This window comes from Chiroxiphia lanceolata, chromosome 3, assembly GCF_009829145.1.
Source record: "Chiroxiphia lanceolata isolate bChiLan1 chromosome 3, bChiLan1.pri, whole genome shotgun sequence".
Classification (NCBI taxonomy): domain Eukaryota; kingdom Metazoa; phylum Chordata; class Aves; order Passeriformes; family Pipridae; genus Chiroxiphia; species Chiroxiphia lanceolata.
Genome location: NC_045639.1, coordinates 91,270,329 through 91,288,906, shown reverse-complemented (window position 1 = coordinate 91,288,906; position 18,578 = coordinate 91,270,329). Strand labels below are relative to the sequence as shown.

The following is an 18,578-nucleotide window of genomic DNA, read 5'->3' as shown; positions in this document are numbered from 1 at the left end:
TTACCACTCTCAAAGCCTCTGGTGTAGTTGCTTTTCCAGTATGTGGGTCTTTAGATTGACATTCACCCAAACCATGCATACGTTTTTACTCTCTTAGACCTCCTGTTAACTCCAGATCCAATGAGAGCTCCCTTACAACCTGGTAGATTCCTATTTTTAATGAATTGTTCAGAGCTTGACCTTTCAGCTATGTATTTTAATAAATGGTATGTCTTTTCTGTGGCTCAGGGCCTCTTACACTCTGTAACAAAATTCTATGAATGATGCATAATTTTTCAAACATTTATTTTGGATTTAGCTGTGCAGTTATTAATTGGTTTCCTACTGGAATTTTTATCTTCTGGTTTAGAGTGCTTACATGTCTTCTGTTGAAGCCCATGAACAAGTCACTTTCTCCTCTTGGTTTCTCACTTGGCTATTATGTGAGCCAGAATGTGGGCCCTTATGGCTGTGATTTTACCCAAGATGGTTAGTTTTGTAGTGCTGTTGTTCTCAGTCATCCATTTCAAGGGCTGTCCATACTCTTGGCATACACTCTTTCCTTTAAGGTTCAGAAGAATTTCTGAGTTATTCCCATACAGATAAAGCATTGGCAGATGTGGGGTGGAAACAAACCCCATCCTCAAAGGGCTAGGTGTGAAAAAGGAATGCTGGACCTTGGGATGATGGTGCAGAGCAAATACAACCAGACCTCACGTACCTTCAGTAATCAGTTGGAGCATTCGACGGCTTTCACTGCAGCTATTTTGTAGTACTGTCAGTACTGAAAAAAGTGATCAAAACATTTGAATATGTGAATGTTCTTGCAGTGAATTGTCTAGATTCAACCTGCAGTCCATATTTTCTGAGGCTTTATCTTGTTTAAGATTCTATCTGCTGAAGTCATCTTCTGGAAGTAATACAGGAGATAACTTCCAGGTCTTCTCTAGTTATTATGTAGCCTAAAGCAGAAAGAATTAATCCCGATGTTTATTCCAAGAACTGAATTATTTAATTTGTATTCATTTCACATTTTCCTTAGGCTAGGCTATTTCTTTATTTGTGATTGTGGCTTTTTCTGTTTCTTTTAAAAATACTTCATAGAGAAAGAATATGGTTAGCTGAGCATCAAATGTGTGAGTGTACAACATTTGAATTTATAGTGTATTTTGGATCATACTTCATTTCTGTCTTTTATATAATGCTAATTAGGTAAAATATTTATGAAATCAGGTTTGACAGTACCTAATCAATTTGAAGACTATAGATGAAAATACATGTTAAGATATTATGTCTTTACATATGAGAGTTTGAACAATTGCATGTAGTGATAGGACAGTGAACGATGGCTTCAAACTGAAAGGGAGTTGGTTTAGAATAGATATTAGGAAGAATCTCACATAGGAAGATAGAAATTATAGGGTTTGAACTAGAGTTATGTCAAAATATTATATTATTGGTTTCAGAAAGTTTTCTTGGAGAAATCACCCATTTCCCAATTTGCATCTATCACAATAGCAAAAGCAAAAGGTAGTCAAAATATGTGGTTCTACAATCAGGAGAAATAGAGGTTCTAGACTCATTCTTTTTGCTTTTCTATTAGGAGGAAAAGCATTTCTTGAGGGAAAAATGCTTATGTAAATAAACAGTAGATAACTTCAGAAGATGGCATGTTCTTTCTAGGAGAAGTGTTCTCTTAATTTAAAAAGGGGTTTTTTTTCCATAATTGAGTGAAATTAGAGGTTTTGATTAAGTTGTTGAACTTTGTCTAATATTCTCCAACAGATTAGTGTTTTGTGGGACTGGAGCATCTACACAGAGCTAGAAATAAAGAAGCCAGTCTGTTCCTAGGCCTCTGATATGGCTGTACGTTTCCATGAATGAAAAAAACACCCCACACCAAAACACCGAACAAACTCCTCCAAAACCAACAAAAACCCCACCACACTGGAAAAAACCTCACACTCTCCCTTCTGATGGTCTAATATTAGAAAAGTTTTAATCAGTGCTGTCTGTAAAAATATTTTCTCTTGCAGCTAAAGAATTTTGCCTTAGCACCAGTCATCTTCATGGTAGGGCTTCTGTAAGTTCTGATTAAATAAGAGCAAGTACTGTTTAAGTAAGATATCTTTTATTAAGTCAGTATTTATTGGGGAGATATATAAAACAGAAAGAAAAATACAAGAACAATTGATATTCATAATATAGACAAATTTTCTGTAATACCCATTTTATTATTACAGTGAAATTTGGTACATCAAAGTTCCTTAAAATTTTCAATGGTTTCTCATCCAGAATGTATGCCATGTTTAATTGTCTTGTAGTTGGTGTATTTTTCAAGTATGAATATGCTTATCGATTTCACTAGGATTACTTTTGTGTATTAGCTGAGTGAACACAATTGCAAATTTAACTAGCCAAATCTAACCCTTTTTTTCTGATGTTAAATCTCCCATCTGACTTCTTTTGTGTGTATTTGTTGGTGCTGGGGCGTTACTGTTACTGTTACTGACACCATCAATGGGTACAATATTGTAGAGTGTTAACATGACATAGCTTAATATCTCGATATGACAAGACATCTTAATATGGTGTGGCTAAAACTAATTATTTTAAAAATTTGATTTACAGTATTTCCAATGCCTAAATTTCCCAGTCTTCAGTTTATTGTTGATAAGTGGAAACAAGTACTAGAAATGAGAAGTTATATCTAACTATTTCCAGGTGAGATTATAATGTTAGAAAAACTGTATGCAATTATATTAGAATGGACTGTTCAAAAATCTGATTTACCTATGGGTAAGAAAAAAAGTAAATGTTGACTAGTAAGTGGTGAACGGGCTTGTGACAGTAAAACAAAAATACAGCATAGGAAAAGGAAACTTGAGAGAATGCAAAACATGCAGAAACACAGTGAGAAGCACAGCTAACTGATAATCACACAGTCACAGAAGGGTGGAAGGGGCCACAGTGGCTCATCTGGTCCAACCTTCCTGCTCAAGCAAGGGCATCCTACAGCACATGGCACAGGATTGTGTCCAGATGGTTCTCGAATATCTCCAGTGAGGGAAACTCCACAGTCTCTCTGGGCAGTCTGTTCCAGTGTGTGGTCAACTGTGCAGTAAAGAAGTTCTTTCTTGTCTTCAGGTGGAACTTTCTGTGCATCAGTTTCTGCCTGTTGCCTCTAGTCCTTGGTACTACTGAGAAGAGCCTTGGCACCCTCCCTTCAGATACTTATAGTCATTGTTAAGGTTCCTAATAATAAGAAACTATAAGAATACAGAAGACTTCTAGAGCATGTGCACAGATTTATTATACATGGAACACAACTGAAAGTATAGAAGGTACATAGTTGAACTAGAAAATGTACTTTTTAAAGATTGGATTTTATATTCTGACCACCAAAAGGATGTAATAAAAATGTAGTCAGGTGCTATTGAGACTGTTTATTATTGAATCACAGTATGGTTGAGGTTGAAAGGTGTGTCTGGAGGTTATCTGAGAAAATTGTACTATACATGCATACATTATAAACATGAAACCTTCAAAATCAATTTAAAACATACAGGGAATACCTGAAATCAGTAGAAAGGACAGATGACTGTACTGACCAGGAGACAAAAGGCACTGGGGAGTTCTGGGGCCAGATTTAGTGTTGAGGTGGTCACAGAGTGGCCTGAAAGAGAAGAGTGGAATGTGTTCAGATAATCTCCAGCAGTTGCACCCAATCATGTCTTCAGTCATCTTTGAAATAAAAAGAATGATAGAATCTTTAGGTTGGAGAAGACCTTTAAGATTGAGTTCATCACCCAACACTGCCAAGTCCACCACTAAACCATGTCCCCAAGTGCCACATCTACACATCTTTTAAATACCTCCAGAGAAGGTTAGAAATGAGTCATACATTACTGAATCTATAGTAGAAAGATTTTCATGTTAAAAATATAAGTTAATTCTGCAATTTAAAAAAAAAAAAACAACCCCAAACTTACTTTGAGTAAGTGAAAATAATAATGGATAATTACAGAGCCCCAACTACCCTGCTATGAAACATCTTAGCTTTGAGTGCTGAGGATCTATAAAAGCAGGTGGCTGCATACAGCTGCCAAACATCATCTTACCCTCATTAGTAGTCAGTAGAGCAACATCAGAAAAGCAAGTTGCAGATGGCAGTGAAGGAAAAGGCGCATAAGGACTAACAGAGTCCTTGAGTATGTACCTTTACTTGCAAAATAAAGCAATGCAGTGTGAATATCTTAATATATGTAGAGGCAAAAGATTGCTGCTGTGAATTAAGTTTTGAGTGGAGGTCTGTTATTGGGTAACACTAGTGAAAAACAGCTCTAAGCTTGCTTTCATTATGTACGCAAATTTACAAAAGATAATACTTATTATGAATTATAATTCTGTTTTATTTTAATAGAGAATTGATAGTTTCTCTCACACAGATGATTCCTTTCCATCTGGCCTCCATTCTATTGCAGTTTTTAACTTTTCTTGTTTCCTCTTTTAGCAACTTGATCCCTGATTAAAGCAAGTTAATCTACTAACTGTTTTTCTTTGAATATGTTTGATGTGCCCCTTATTCCTCAGTCCTTTCATATACATGGAAGGTGGACCTGGTCCCCCTGATGTGGCTGGTTTAAACTTACATGTCTACTAAATACTAGGCTTATCATTGATGCCTTGTGGCTGTCTCTCAGAAGGATTATGAACTAAATTATAACTGCTTTTTAATGGTTTTTCTGAACGAGCCACAAACGTTGGTCCAACCACAGCTTTTAATCAGCATTTAGCTTTGTCATCTCTACTTGTCAGATTTGGCTGAAATTGGCCAACTGTTTCAATCTGGGGAGATGATGTGGTGAAGAGGGTAAAGGTACAGGAGTAAAATGATGACCAGTTCAATCACGTACATTGATAAATATAACAAACTGGATAGAAGTTTCTGGACTGTTCTGGTGGGCATCTATTCTATGGAACACTCTATCCATGTCAGGAAGAGAAGTGGCATGAAGACCTAGTTATGAAACTTCACTGGAGAATGCTGATATGGGTTCTTCTCACAGCTGTTTTCCAAGATACGTCTTCATAGTAGTACAGCAGAAAGGTCTGTGCAGATTTTCAAGGGAGCGGGACAGTAGTTCCTTGGCGAAACAGAAGTGTAGCTGGGAAATAAAGATTGACCTGCTGCAAAATAACATTAAAGGCCAGCTCTGATAACGTGACCATTATAGCTTTCATATGTCAGTTGCTTCAATTCAATGAAGTCCTTGTCTCCACCTTAAAGGCAGGTCAAGATTTTGACAAGGATGGGCTTGGTTTCAGAATAGTTTGCTCAGAACTGGAATTTATTTTTAAGTGCCCCTTTATTGTGTTATCATTTTTGCTGTGTCAGTGATCCCTCTTCTGATATCTGTCACTTGAGTTACCATTTTTCCCCTGAACTGTCAGGGAAGACAACAGCAGCTTGGTCTCTCATCCTCTGAGCTCTTGTGAATTAATAATAATTAAAATAATAAAATAATATTTAAAAGCTAGCTTTGGTAATCCTTGTCTTTTCTGCTTCTCAGAGTAGTTGAACAGTGGCATCACTGATACAAAAAGCAGCTATAACTGTGGTCTGCAATTCAGAAGTTAAACAAACTGTAGATTGTTTCCTAGCCTTTAACTGATAAGCTTGTTCAAAAAGTTCACTGCAGTTATAAGAGAACCTTGATGCTTTTTGTCTTTTGGGGTTTATAGCAAGAATTTGTCCATACCTAACTTTATGTTTTCTCACTTAAGATCACTGAGACTTCAAATGTATTTACACCTAAATTTAGAAAACTTCATATTTATATAATTTTATTAGGTGTAATCTTGACTAAATGAAGAAAAATTTTGAGAAAACCTGAAGTGTTTATAAACTAGATTAAATGAATTGACTTATTTCAAATGGGAAATTCAGGTTAGAAGAGTCTGAATACTACAGAACATCGTGAATGTTTCTTTCAACTGACAAGCAGACAAACAGGTCTTCTGATAATTACTCTAAATTGTGTGAAAAATACTTTTTAAGAAAGTACATACATACAATATGATTAGCATTTTCTTTAAAATAGAGGTAGCTCTTTTGCATAGCATAGCATAATGTAAGGAACAGACAGGAAAACATAAGGCAATATAAAAGTGAATAGATGAGTTTTCTCCAATCCTTAACTACTAATTTTTTCAGTCAATTTCAAGGAGAGAGAAGATTAAAAAGAGAAATAAATGTATCTACCCAGATAGTGCCAGATTTCAGACTTCATTGCCTAGTTGGCCTTGGCCTCTTTTACAGAAGGTGTAACAGTAGGTGGTGAGAGGGATAGAAATGTAATCAGTTGGGCTATTACATAGAAATAATGTGGCTAAGTACTTTCCTGGCACTGTGTTGCAGTTTTTATCCATTCAGCAAATGTAATTTATTTATACATCTGTCAATAAATACAAGACAGCATCCGATAATGAGTACAGCAGGGATTTAAGCTGTATATTGCTGTGTTTGACACAAAGGTCAGCCTTGGGAAAGGGCTTGAAATTAACATTTCTTGAAAACTATTTTTCCTTCCACTGAGGCTATCTCTTAATTCCAGCAATTTTCTCTGTTTGATAAGCAGAGAGAGCATACATTTTGATTATATAAAGGAGGGAGGAGGTGATGAAACTTTAAAATATTTCAACCAGCATTGCATTCTGGTGATAAGAATGGGACTTTATGCAGCACAGAAGAGATTACCTGAAGTAGAATTGGAAAGCAAATTGTATTTACAAAAGATGGCATGATTTTCCTAATAGGTGTTCAAAACAGCCTATTCACTCACATATTCTGCTGAGCTTGACTAGAAATAGCTTCATTTTAAAAAGGACAAATCTGATTGAAGGTAAAAGCATTCCTCTCTCACAGATACTTGTCTAAAGGATTTGCATTAAATTTTCTTGATGGGAGCACAGTATTTTACTGTGCATCTCCATGAACTGGTAATGTGGAAAATAAGAATACAAGTCGTGTCCTTGATTGCTTCATGCTTCAACCACTTGAATTACTAGATTTATGTCTGCAGTTTTGGAAGTGATGTTGCAATATGATACTTTGACAATAACTGTCACAATTATATTACTAAAATATGGATTCAACTTATTGTTGAAGTTAAGAGTATTGAAATTACATTTTGAGGACCAGGCATACCTTCCTTTGGTTTTATCTTGTTTTTAGTGTAGCCAGGGAATTTTTAAATGTTGTCAGTTATTAGTAGAATACACAGATGTCATGTGCTGCAAGTGTCCATGGGCTGTTGTACAAGGCTGTTGTGGAATACCTTGTTGTGGAAGGTCAACAAGATGTATGTGTGCTACTTCTGAATCCGTCACATTTTTCTCCCTCTGTGTAGATCCTGGAGTTGGTGAAGGGCATGCATTACCAACTGGCCTGTCAGAAGTACTTTGAGTTGACACATGAGGTAAGTAGCTACTGATTTTTGTTTCAACTATTATCACTGACTCTTGAGGAAGGCCTTGGAAATCATGCTTGAAGTCCAGAGACTATTTTCAGTTTGCACATCCACCATTAGCTGTCTTGCCTTGTTAGTTTTCAATAATTTCAAATATTCTTTTGTAATTTTCTGCATTTATTTATTGATGTTATTAATACCCTCAACAATACAAGATGTAGTAAAATGTTATGTTTTTTTCCTGAAAAGGTCAATATTGTTGAATTTTAACAATTTCAGGTCATTTCAATTTCTCAATATCCTACTTTTAATGAAATTTATGGTTTTTAATGCATTTTGCAAGTTTGATGTTGTTTAGATACACCTTAAAAAATTAACAGAAAGTATCTAAAAGGTGTAATTTAAGCTAATCTCCCAGTCTGTTCACAGTTAATATTGTTAATTTTTACTTGGTATTTTTTCACATCTGTAGTCATGTGTGATTATTTTTTAAATCAAGATGAACATTCTCAGAGCTTTCCCATTTGCTTAATTGCAAGCAAAGTTAAAGTAAGATCCTCCAGAAAATTTCAAGATAGCAAATGGCCACACTCCCTCTCCTGTGTGATTTCTTGATTCAAAGAACCAGCTTTTGGAATGGTTCAAAATTCCTTTCATCAAGAAAAAGCAATGAAGCAGAGCCCTTCTTATAGCTTTGTTCTCTCCACAACTCAAGAAATGGAAACATCCCTTTCAAACAGCAGGCTATGTTTGTTGCTATGTATGTTGCTAAAGATATGGATGAGGATTAGATGACCCACCCAGAGACTTACAGTTGACTTTTTTGTTCTTCCTGGTTTTCACATTTGATTTAAATGGAACTGTTTCTCTTCACAAATTTCCAGCAATCATGTATATGAGTGTATAGCAAAGGTATACTCTGGACCTCTATCCAGTATTGTTTTGGCAGCTGTAATTTGAGAGGAACACTTTCTCTTAGTCTTAGGAAATGTGACAAGTCTAATAATCTGGAAGTAAATTCAAAATTATGTACAATTTGAAATTTAGATAAGACTTGACCTGTGTAAGCCCAAGTCAGTAGAAATAATATTTTCCAAAGATGACTATAGACTCCAAGGTCAACATTCAATGAAGGATAAATCAGCACAGTGCATTTTAGGAAAGCTGTCTTTCCATTCTTCTATAGCAAATTCCAGAACAGCATTATTTTTTATCAGTCTTGTGATAATATAAATATCTGTCTTTGCTGCTTGCATGAAGAATCATCTTTCTGCTTTGCTGTTAATAAATGTCTTATTTCAATGAGAGAAAGCAGAATACAGAGAAAGACACTTCCCATAGTTTGCATGGCACGTGCTTTGTTTTAAGAGAATTTAACTGCTCAACTTGTTACTGGCCTGCTTGGAGTGATTTTTGTATCCTACAACTGTATGCTTTATTAATTTTTTTTTTTTTTATGGGATAATTAAAAATGTGACTCTGACCTTTGCTTTCCTGTATATCACTATCAGGGTTTTTCAGTGAAAGAAGCTTCAGAAGAATCAATTAGCCTAACGTTGATTGTTTCTTTGAGTAGGGGAACAATCTTAAGTAAAATTTTCATAGAAATAATGGACTGGCTCACATGGAGAATTTTAACTTCAATTATGTAAAAATTTTACCAAGAAACTGTTTGATATATGTTGGGTAGAGCTGTTAGTGTTACCTGTTATTCTTGAAAGTTATGGTGTGTATGTGGGTTAGATCAAGTATGAATGACTTTTTAGTGGAGACTTGATAAGATTATATTTTTCTAAGTTCACAGGGTCAGCTTCTGTAGTCTAGTCCTTGGCACTGAGACTGTGCTAATAAATACAGCAGGACTAGAGTGAGAATGTTTGGGTATATTTTTTGGGAGGCTGGTGATGAGAGTTGTCTTTACACTTTGGTGCTACTGGTTCAAACAGCACAGGTTACGAAAAAGCTGATTTTCTTTGTATTCTGTGTAACCTAGACTTATTAACTTCAATGCTACACCTCTCCTGATCTTTGTTTTCACTATTTTGCAACCACAGAACAAAAGGAGCCATCATTTGTGTGGTCCAGCGCATTGTCTTCAGGCAGGAACTAGTGTATGAGTATGCAATTTGTTGACTCTTTTAATAAGTGTGAGAAAGAAAAGTTGTAGCACCATAAGTGTGGTTTTTCTGTAATATCACCTGTAGCATTATCAGCTGTCACTTTTTAAGTTCTTGATTAAAACCCAGGGATGCTTTAAGTTTTTCAAAACAATATTTGCTACAGGAGAAATACAAAACTAGAGTTTGTGTGAAAGCCAGTGTGTGCAACGTGCTGAATCCACATTAATATCGCCCACTAGATGGGTTACACAGTTCTGTATGAAGTGATATGTCCTTTTACTTGGGTCAATACATGTTATGAGCTTAAATTTTTAACTGCACAGAAAATACATTTTTCTTTGGGTATAATGGATTCTAGGTAGATTTACAGGTGTGAATGGACAAAGCTGTTAGAGAAACCTACTTTCTCTATTTCTATTTTCTCTTTTCTCTACTTTCTCTATTTCTGGTAGTAAGTTTCAGCTAACATACAACTAAGTTAATGACAAGGCTTTTAAAATTGATGTACTTTGATCTACATTACCTAAAAATATTGTAAAACTTAGATAAATTAAAAACATGAGGAATCTAACATAAAAAGCCTCCATTTTTGTGTTCAGAGTTCTTGTAAATTTCCAGCCAGAGCAGAATATTTTTATTCAGAGAAATGCTCACTGAACCTGGTTGAAAATTACAGAGAACAGAATTGTTTCTGTATCACTATATCACAAATGAAGATGATGATATGAACAAATCTTTACCTTTCTCTCTTCAGGCTCTTGAAAAATGTGATAGTTTGCACAGAATTCTTTTAATTAAAAGTTGTATAAGCTTCATCCAGTAGTTTTGAAATAGTAGTATTCAAGTTTGAAAAGGAGAAATGGTACATGAACTCATACAACAATATTAACTAACAACCTGTAAGTAGCTTTTAGCCAAATACCATCAATCACCTCTGAAAACAGGATTGTAGGCTCCCATTCATACAATGAACTGCTTCTACAGCTTATTCTAATTTTTTGGGGAGAGAGGAGTTTAGAACAAAATGAAGAGTTACAAAGTGACTCTTAAATTGATCTGAAGAAAACTGAGATTTTAAGGATAAAAAACCCAGAGCTAATTAAGAGCTTCTTCTAGAAAAGCTAGTTTTTCACTATATCACTTCTTCTTAAGCCTTTTTGGTATAAAGAAGTAATTTAGTTTCCACGTAATGAAAACTGGAGCATGGATGAAAGCTGTCTGGATGAAACTCATCCAGATAAGACTGAAATGAAAAATGAAGTTCAGTGATGGCTTTGGGTTTTGTTTTTTTTTTTTTTTTTTCTTTATGCCTTAGAGTACCAAACTGGAGTGCTAGGACTGTTACTGACTTTTAAGATTTTTCAAGCAAGGTCACTGACTACAGTTGCTAATTCATGTCTAAATTAGATTTTGTTATCCACGCCACCATTTTCTAATGGAGGCAGTGGTAATGCATTTAATCAGGGTTCCATTTAGAGTACACACTGATCCTCTACTTTATGATTATTCACGAGTGGCTGAAATTTAAATTGATGGGGTTTGGCGTATTAAATTAGCCACACTGTGTGTCCTCAGGAGACTCTGTGTGTGCAGAGTTGCTTGTTGTGCTTGAATTGGCCCCACCCTGCTGCGAAAAAGGGAATATAGTGGGAGCAGAAATTTACTGGTATATGACTCTTAGTCTTCCATTATTTCTTGTGTCCCACATTTGGTAAACTTTCCAATGTATTTTAAGAGCAGTATTTTTCTTAAAATGTTCTTAGAATTCACATGAACTGGCAGGTGGATAAAAGGTGCAGATTGCCTGAATAGAAAGTGGAAGCACCTTTTATTTAAAGTGAGCATTTCCGACTTCTGAGCCCCCCAAAAGAAGCACAAAGATTATAACTGTGGTTTGTGGTAAACACATCAGAAGAGCTTACTTTCAAAGCTGAAAGCTTCGTTGATTTGAAATTGAATATTCATTTATCAAATAATTGCAGAGCTGAAAGGTACCTGCTAGATATATAGGAGCAATACAAATATGCTGCACCTTATGATAGTTTTCTGTATTTTTTTCCACTGAAGACTAAATGTTCTTTGTTGTGCTTCTAGTTTCGGGATGCTGATGTTGGCACTGATGGAACAGAGCTAGGCTTGATCTGTTGAGTGTCTGTCTTAGCCTGCTGCTTGTAAATATTGCCTTTGTGGCTACTGGGGAAAACGGAAGGAGATGATGTTACCTGTTTCCATTCACAGTTTCACACTGATAATTGAGATCTAGATTTATATTGTGCAGTTGTCACAACATCTAGTAGTATTCTCTACTGCCACTTGGACTCTAGACTTGTCTGACTCCCCTTTTTGCATCAGGAAATTCTATTTCAAGGTGCAACTTCAATTGTCCTACATCTCTAAAGAGATGCCATTTTACTTACACTGTTTTAGATGTTTTGGGGTGTTACTTTTCTTTAGTACAGCAATGACAGTGTGAAATAATGTTTGAATATGCCAAAGAAATTATTTCATGAAGGAAGAAAATTTGTGATGAAACTAGATCTGTTTCACTCTAATATTTACTGAGACAGTATTTAGAAACTGTTGTCTTTTTCTTCAACAAAATTGGAACTTTAAAAATTGTTAATTAATTTGTTCTTGAATATGAAAAAGATGACTCTTAGAAATAAATATAATAACTTGATGTTTATTTCTTTTTATGTGCAGGTTGATGACATTGGGTTTTCTTTGAATCATCCTAATCAGTATTTTACAGAGAGTCAAAGGCTATTAAGTGGTGGTAGAGAACCAAAGAAGGAATTAAGTACTTCAGGAAACTCTCAACAAAAACATAATAGTCAGGAAAGCATGAATTTGAATTCCACTCCCATCTCTTCAAATACAACAGATGATACAGAACTGGAGGGACTGGAAGCCTACTTCACTGAAGACTAAGCAGCTGTGTTATTTGGATGTTATTTGTGTTATTTTTTTCTTTCTTCCATTCTTTCCCTTCTCTAGCTGGCTTTGTCTCTATACTACGGGATATGCACTTCACTACCTGGAATTCGCAGACATTTTTTGAATAGACTGAGAAAAGAAAGATAGATAATGAAGCTATAATTGCATCCAATACCTATTTTCGCTGCTTTAGGAGGCTGTTTTATATGGCATGTTTTCAGGATGGGAAATGAAAGTTCCTTCCCAATTATTAGGTGATTTTTGTCTGATTTACCTTTTTTTTTGTTTTCTTCAAAATGTTCAAATATTTTTATCTCATTTTGTGGTTGATTATCTATGTATCTTCTTAATAAATAATTTGCAAAGAAAAACTTTTGGTATTTTCTTTTTAGCTGTATTTGGATGGTAATTAAGTGACTTCCTTATGATCAAAATTACCCTCTGGAGGAGGTAGTCTGTCTCTTCTGTATGAGCAGCTGAGGAAAATCAGCTTCCTCATTTGTACCTTGATACTAGATTTAGAGAGCTGGGTTTGGTGCTTGAAATAGAGCATAAACAGAGTTTAGACACCTGTAGGTAAGAAAATAATCAAAAAAGGCGATTCTCTACCAACTGTCTCATCATGAAGAATCTAAAAGCTTATTAGGGTATATTCTTTTTAAATTTTCTTCAATGTCTGAGTGTGGCTGGAGCCTCCTGTGTCTTGCTAAGCTAAACAGCTGTCTGAATGCAGCTTTGGATTACCTAAATTCCACCCATTGTCACCTAACACACAAACTGCTTTCAGTCCAGCAGTGACCACTGTGCAATGGATGGAAGCTCTAAGCAGAACTGGTGTTTTCTATCATGCTATTAGAGTACTCTCCCAGAGATTTAAAAGACGTTAATTTTATTTTACCTGATACCTAAGGAGTTTCAAGGCAATACTACACCCTCCCTGGAGAGTGACCCAGCTACTGGTATAGCCCTGTAACCACACAAACATGGTATTGTCATTGCTAGTAACTTGTATTAATTCTGCAAGGCCTTAGCATGACGACTCACTGAGCTTTAGTTTTCTGAGTTTGCCTTATCCCACCTGAAGCTTTGTTTCAACTGTAACAGCATCTGTCAAATGACAGCCTGACTTTGTGCAGTTGTGTGCTGTACTGCCTATAGTTTGTAATGATTCTGATATACTTCTGTGGTTAATGGCTAGTAAGTAATAAGTAGTTATTTTTAGAATTAATTAATATATAATTTTAGGTGCCCATCCTTAAACAAATACAACCTAAAGTGTTGTGCAAAACAAGTTTTTAGGGATAAGAGAAGAAATAACAAATATACAGTATCAGTAAACACACATTATATATAAATAATTATTTGGCTATAGTGTGGAATTTGCAGACAATGAAGAAAGAACAGCAAGTAGAATGCTTTTGGAAATGTGTTGTATTACACCAGGTGGACTCTAGAGAGAAGAAAGAACAGTTCCCACCATCAGCATCCACCAACTCCTGATAAACAATTGGGACCCTGACTGTGTGCTTTTGGTCTCAGGACCTGAAGGGGCAATGGAAAGGCGTGTGCAACACTAGAGAAAGGGAAGATAGACACAAGGGAGTATATGAGTATCTAGTGTATGAGTAAGTTGTATTATGTTAGAGGTTTTATTTATATTGTGTTAGAGGTTTTATTTTCTCTACAATAATTGAATGATTTAGACTCTTAAGACTGTGACTGGACTAAAGACTGTTTGATTACTGTTAAGATTTTGGACTAACTGTAAAATGTTGGTTTCTTATATAGAGAGTGTTTTTATGGGCCATAACTTGCACAGGGGTAGTGCAATACCAGGCTTTAAAAATAAAACATATCGTATGTTGTTAGAAGAGGATCCACCAGGTTCACTGTTCCTTTTATCTTCCTTGAAGTATTCCTTAGTTTATTTAGGGACTGCTTTGTGTAAACTACCAAGCCTCCTTTGGATATCGTATATTCAAAGGAGTTGTAGAAATTCACCCTGGGCAAAGGCTCCATGCCTGGGTCCTGCAGGGGGATGGTTGTCCTGGGCCCAAGGAACAAAGAGTGACAAACAGCCATGGGTTTGGTTTCTACTGTTGGGTAAGCTCCTGGCATCACCCCTCCTGGTGTGTGGAAGTCCACTGGATGTATTAGATGGTTAAGAAACTTGACTTTAGGGTTTTGAATTGTCTTTGGAAACGGTAGGTGTCCTCTAATTTTGCATTCCTGAATACCTGAGTTAGAAGTGCCTCAGTGGACATGACAGAACCTTTCGACAGAAATGAAACTCTTTCAGACCTGCAATGAGATGCATGTTCCTAAGTGAAACAGCTGGGAGAAGAATGAGGTTGTCAAGGCACTGAATGCAGGTGGTGTTTCCCAGCCTAGGGAGAATGTGATTTCTGATTCAGCCCTAACCCTGCTCGTGTAGACATCAAACCATCAAACTTCTAGCTCTTCCTTTTTGATCTTTATCTGGGCTTTGAAATCTGTTATGGTAGCAGTGGGCTGTTTGTTCACATATCCTACAAAGGATTGCTACATTAGCAAAACAAGCTTATTTTTAGGAATTCGAGCACAAAATTAAAAAAATAAGTCTCTGTTACAAGGAAGAGAGTATAACCACACATTCTCTGAATGAAAATTCTTACACTGAAGTGCAAGAAACATAAGGGTATGGGGCAAAGCCTTTGTTCTTCATTGGCTTCATTATTGTGAGTTTACCTCTCTTGATTAATAGTAGTACAAATTTCTTTAAACTATATTTTCTTCCCTTTTCTTAGTCAGGAGAACTGTAGTAAAATACATAGCAGAAAAATGTACAAATACAAACTATAGCATACAGTTGCAAGTAACTAGCAAAGGATTGAAATGAATGCTGTCATTGCTATTTGAAGAAAATGGCAATTTATTTTCATACTTCACACATTTTTGCCATTTTGAGTTTTCTTTGAAAGCTGAATATTTTGAAGTTGATAGTGTGGAAAAAACCAAAATGAGAATCCTCCTTGTGAGCTGTTGGCCACCGAGAAGCTTTAAGCTCTTACTGCTTTGTAAATTCAGTAAGAATGACTTTTTGCTTGATTACAGAGCTCTTTGAGATTAGAAAGGCAGAATCACTAAGAATATGTAAATCATTCATTTGAAAACACTTCCTGCATGATAGTAGTGCTATTAAAAGTATACTTAGTCAGAAGACAAGTATTCTGAAAACCAAAGTGACCCTGATATAATTATGCAGTAGCCAAAAATAGCAACAAACCAAATTACCAAATAAACCAATAACCAAAGCCAGACAAAATTCCAATCCCTATTTTACAAGTTAAAAAGAAAATATATTTCTGCAGTAAAGCACTGCAGATGGATCTATTTGCAAGTATCAACTCTTCTAAGTGGATTTTTTAATTGTTATATTTGGTACTTAAATAAAAACAGGAGATACACGTACATCTAAGGTTTCAAACTGTTCTGGAGGAGACACTTCAGTATTCTCCATCAGTAAAGGAGATACTAAGATGATATTTAGTTGTGTTTCTGAAGGGATGCACTATGCTAAAACATAGCCCTGCATAGCAATCATGCTCTAGTAGGAAGTAGTCTTCTTTCCATCCAACATCTGTTCTCAAATGTACCACAGTTCAATTTGGAGATGGATGTTTCAAAAAGAATGCTGGTCCAAAGCTTGTGATCATCTGAAGTGCTAGCATCAAAGACAATAAAAGTCTCTGACTTCAAAGCCTTTCAATATCTAATGAAGAAGAGACCTTACTGTTGGGTGTTCTGCAGAAGGAAGGCTGAGGAGGTTTGGGTGTGACTTAAAGTGTTCTACTGAGATGTGGAGTGCTGCCCTGGCAATGGGTAAGGAGAGAGCAGCCACTGCCATCACGGCACGATAGGAGCGGATCCGTGCAGCCAAACACCTGAAGCTGAGCACGTGGCATTCCTTCTCTGCATGATTTGGAAGCAGTGTGGTGAGCAGCTGTGCATTACTCTTTTCTCAAAGGTTTTATTCCTTTCTGTTCTTTTCGTTACTTTTATTATGATATATTTTATTTTGTGTCAGTTAATAAACAGTTTTTACCTCAACCCATGAGGTTTACTTTTTTTCCCCTTTGATTCTCCTCTCTTCCCCCCACCCCACCTCGGGAGTGTGTGGTGTGTGTGTGTGATGTGTGTGAGCTTTTGGGCAGGGTTACTGATTGCAAGCAATTACAGATACTTTCCTTGTTTTCCCAGGTACATATCAGAAACCCAATGAATTACAGCTGGGAAGATGTATTCAAGGTCTCAATATGTGAATGGTTCTTTGGGCTGTATTTAACATCATGATACTTTAGATGTTATTTATTTTTTTTAAAGCATATATAGCTTATTCCAAAATCTGTATCCATTTCAAGTCCTTTAAAAATCCAGAAAAGAATCACTTTGTCCTTTTAGGTCATGATGTGTTTGTTGTCTTTTTTTTTTTTTTAATTTGTTTGCTATTTTTACTACACTGTAGATCTGCTAAATAACTGGCATCTTCTATCTAACCTTTGCTGTTCACAGTTCCTGTATTTCACTATCCTATGTATTTCTTTCTGCTGCATAGTAGATCTTACTGATGGTTGGTTTTAGAACATGTGTGAGGTCCAGTGCTTAGTTCACATTGCCAGAGTAACCTGTCCTTGCTGCCATGCTTGCCAGTTGCTGCCTTTCATGTTTTATTGTCCCTTCTACTGTACAAAATGTTGTTATTCTTCACTGACCTGTCTAAATTGGAAGCCCAGTTCCTAGTAAAGTTTCTTTCCACTTGCAATCTTGAAATACTCATGGTAATTGTATTATGTCAACATCAAACTTCTATCTTTGGTATCTAGTTGACAGAACGAAAAATAAAGACTTCCACCCCTTAGCTTGCTTACTCGCTGAGACTTGTTTAAATCCCTCAAATGCTGAAGGATCTACACAGTTTGGATTGGACAAAGGTTATGATCAGTGGGTGTAATTCAATCCCCCAAGAAACCTGAACTGTTTAGGTAGGTAAATTAATTGGAATACAGGTATAAAAATGGTTGGGATAATGTCAAGAGTGAATTGTATCTGCAAAATATATAGAAATAGATACCTAAATAATAACTTGTTAACAGAGGAAGCACTGAAAGGCTTTAGAAGTGATTTAGAGTAGGTAAAAAGTAGATCAGTAGCTGGAGACTTGATGGTGATATCAGCATGTATCATTTGAGGGAGAGCAGGACTTGGTGATTAGGTACAAAAAGAAGGAAAATGTATGATTTCTCTTAAAAATTACAACCACAGTGAAAGGATCACAAGATGCTGTGTTATAGCTGAAACGAAAGTTTTCAACCAAGTCCAAGATGTTTTGTCACATAATCATAAACCTTAATTAAGAAGGTTCATGAACATGGGATAATGAAAAGGCATCAGTATAGCAGAAGCAAATATGGCACAACCTTAATATTTATTTTTTCTACTCAGGATCAGGGTTGTATCGTGGGAGGAGTTATGCAAACAGAAAGTCTCTGCCATGTTCAATGGCAGGACTTACAAAGTGAACTTCAGTAAAAATCAGCTTAGAGAAAATGTCTTTGCTCAGACTGAACTAGTCAAATGGATGCATGAACTACAGGATGAAATGTAATGGTCTGTGTTGCGCTGTTCAGAGTAGATTATCTGGCTGGCCCTTTTGGCTGTTAAAGTCTATGACACATTGTTTTATTTTTATGCTTAATAAGAATTTAATCTTCCAAGCTGTGGAGTGTCCTTGGTTCAGACAGCTACTCTAGCGCTTTTGGGTAGAATACAGAGGCAATCTGAGAGAGACTGAAGAGTTAGAAATGTGTGATTCAGTCACTCGGTCGGTGTTCAGGTCTTTGAAATGTCAGTGGTTTGGCCAGCTACAGTTTTCAGAGAAATGATTGGCTGTAGAAAAATAGCAGGAAACCTGCTGAATGACTTTGATTCTACTCTGATCTTTGGTGTTGGAGCATAATTAAAAATATGTGAAGTTCTTAACATGCTGTAGGTAAAAAACAGTAATAATTGCAGTTGCTATGTGACTTTGAAT

General features: G+C 36.0%; 1 protein-coding gene and 1 long non-coding RNA gene across 2 annotated transcripts in view; one reads left to right on the top strand and one right to left on the bottom strand.

Moving 5' to 3' along the window:
• PRIM2 (DNA primase subunit 2) overlaps positions 1-12,901 on the top strand; it is a 102,166-nt gene extending 89,265 nt beyond the window's left edge. Inside the window, exons 12-14 of the mRNA XM_032681462.1 lie at positions 7,392-7,460; positions 12,275-12,507; positions 12,576-12,901. Of these exons, the coding sequence (XP_032537353.1) occupies positions 7,392-7,460; positions 12,275-12,502 (297 nt within the window). The 3' untranslated portion in view covers positions 12,503-12,507; positions 12,576-12,901. The remainder of the gene's footprint in view (positions 1-7,391; positions 7,461-12,274; positions 12,508-12,575) is intronic.
• On the bottom strand, positions 3,287-17,199 carry LOC116783708. Its single transcript, XR_004355800.1, has 3 exons — positions 17,045-17,199; positions 4,896-5,147; positions 3,287-3,655 (listed from the first exon to the last, which is right to left on the bottom strand). It is a non-coding gene; the product is annotated as an uncharacterized LOC116783708 (long non-coding RNA).
• Positions 17,200-18,578: the final 1,379 nt, after the last annotated feature.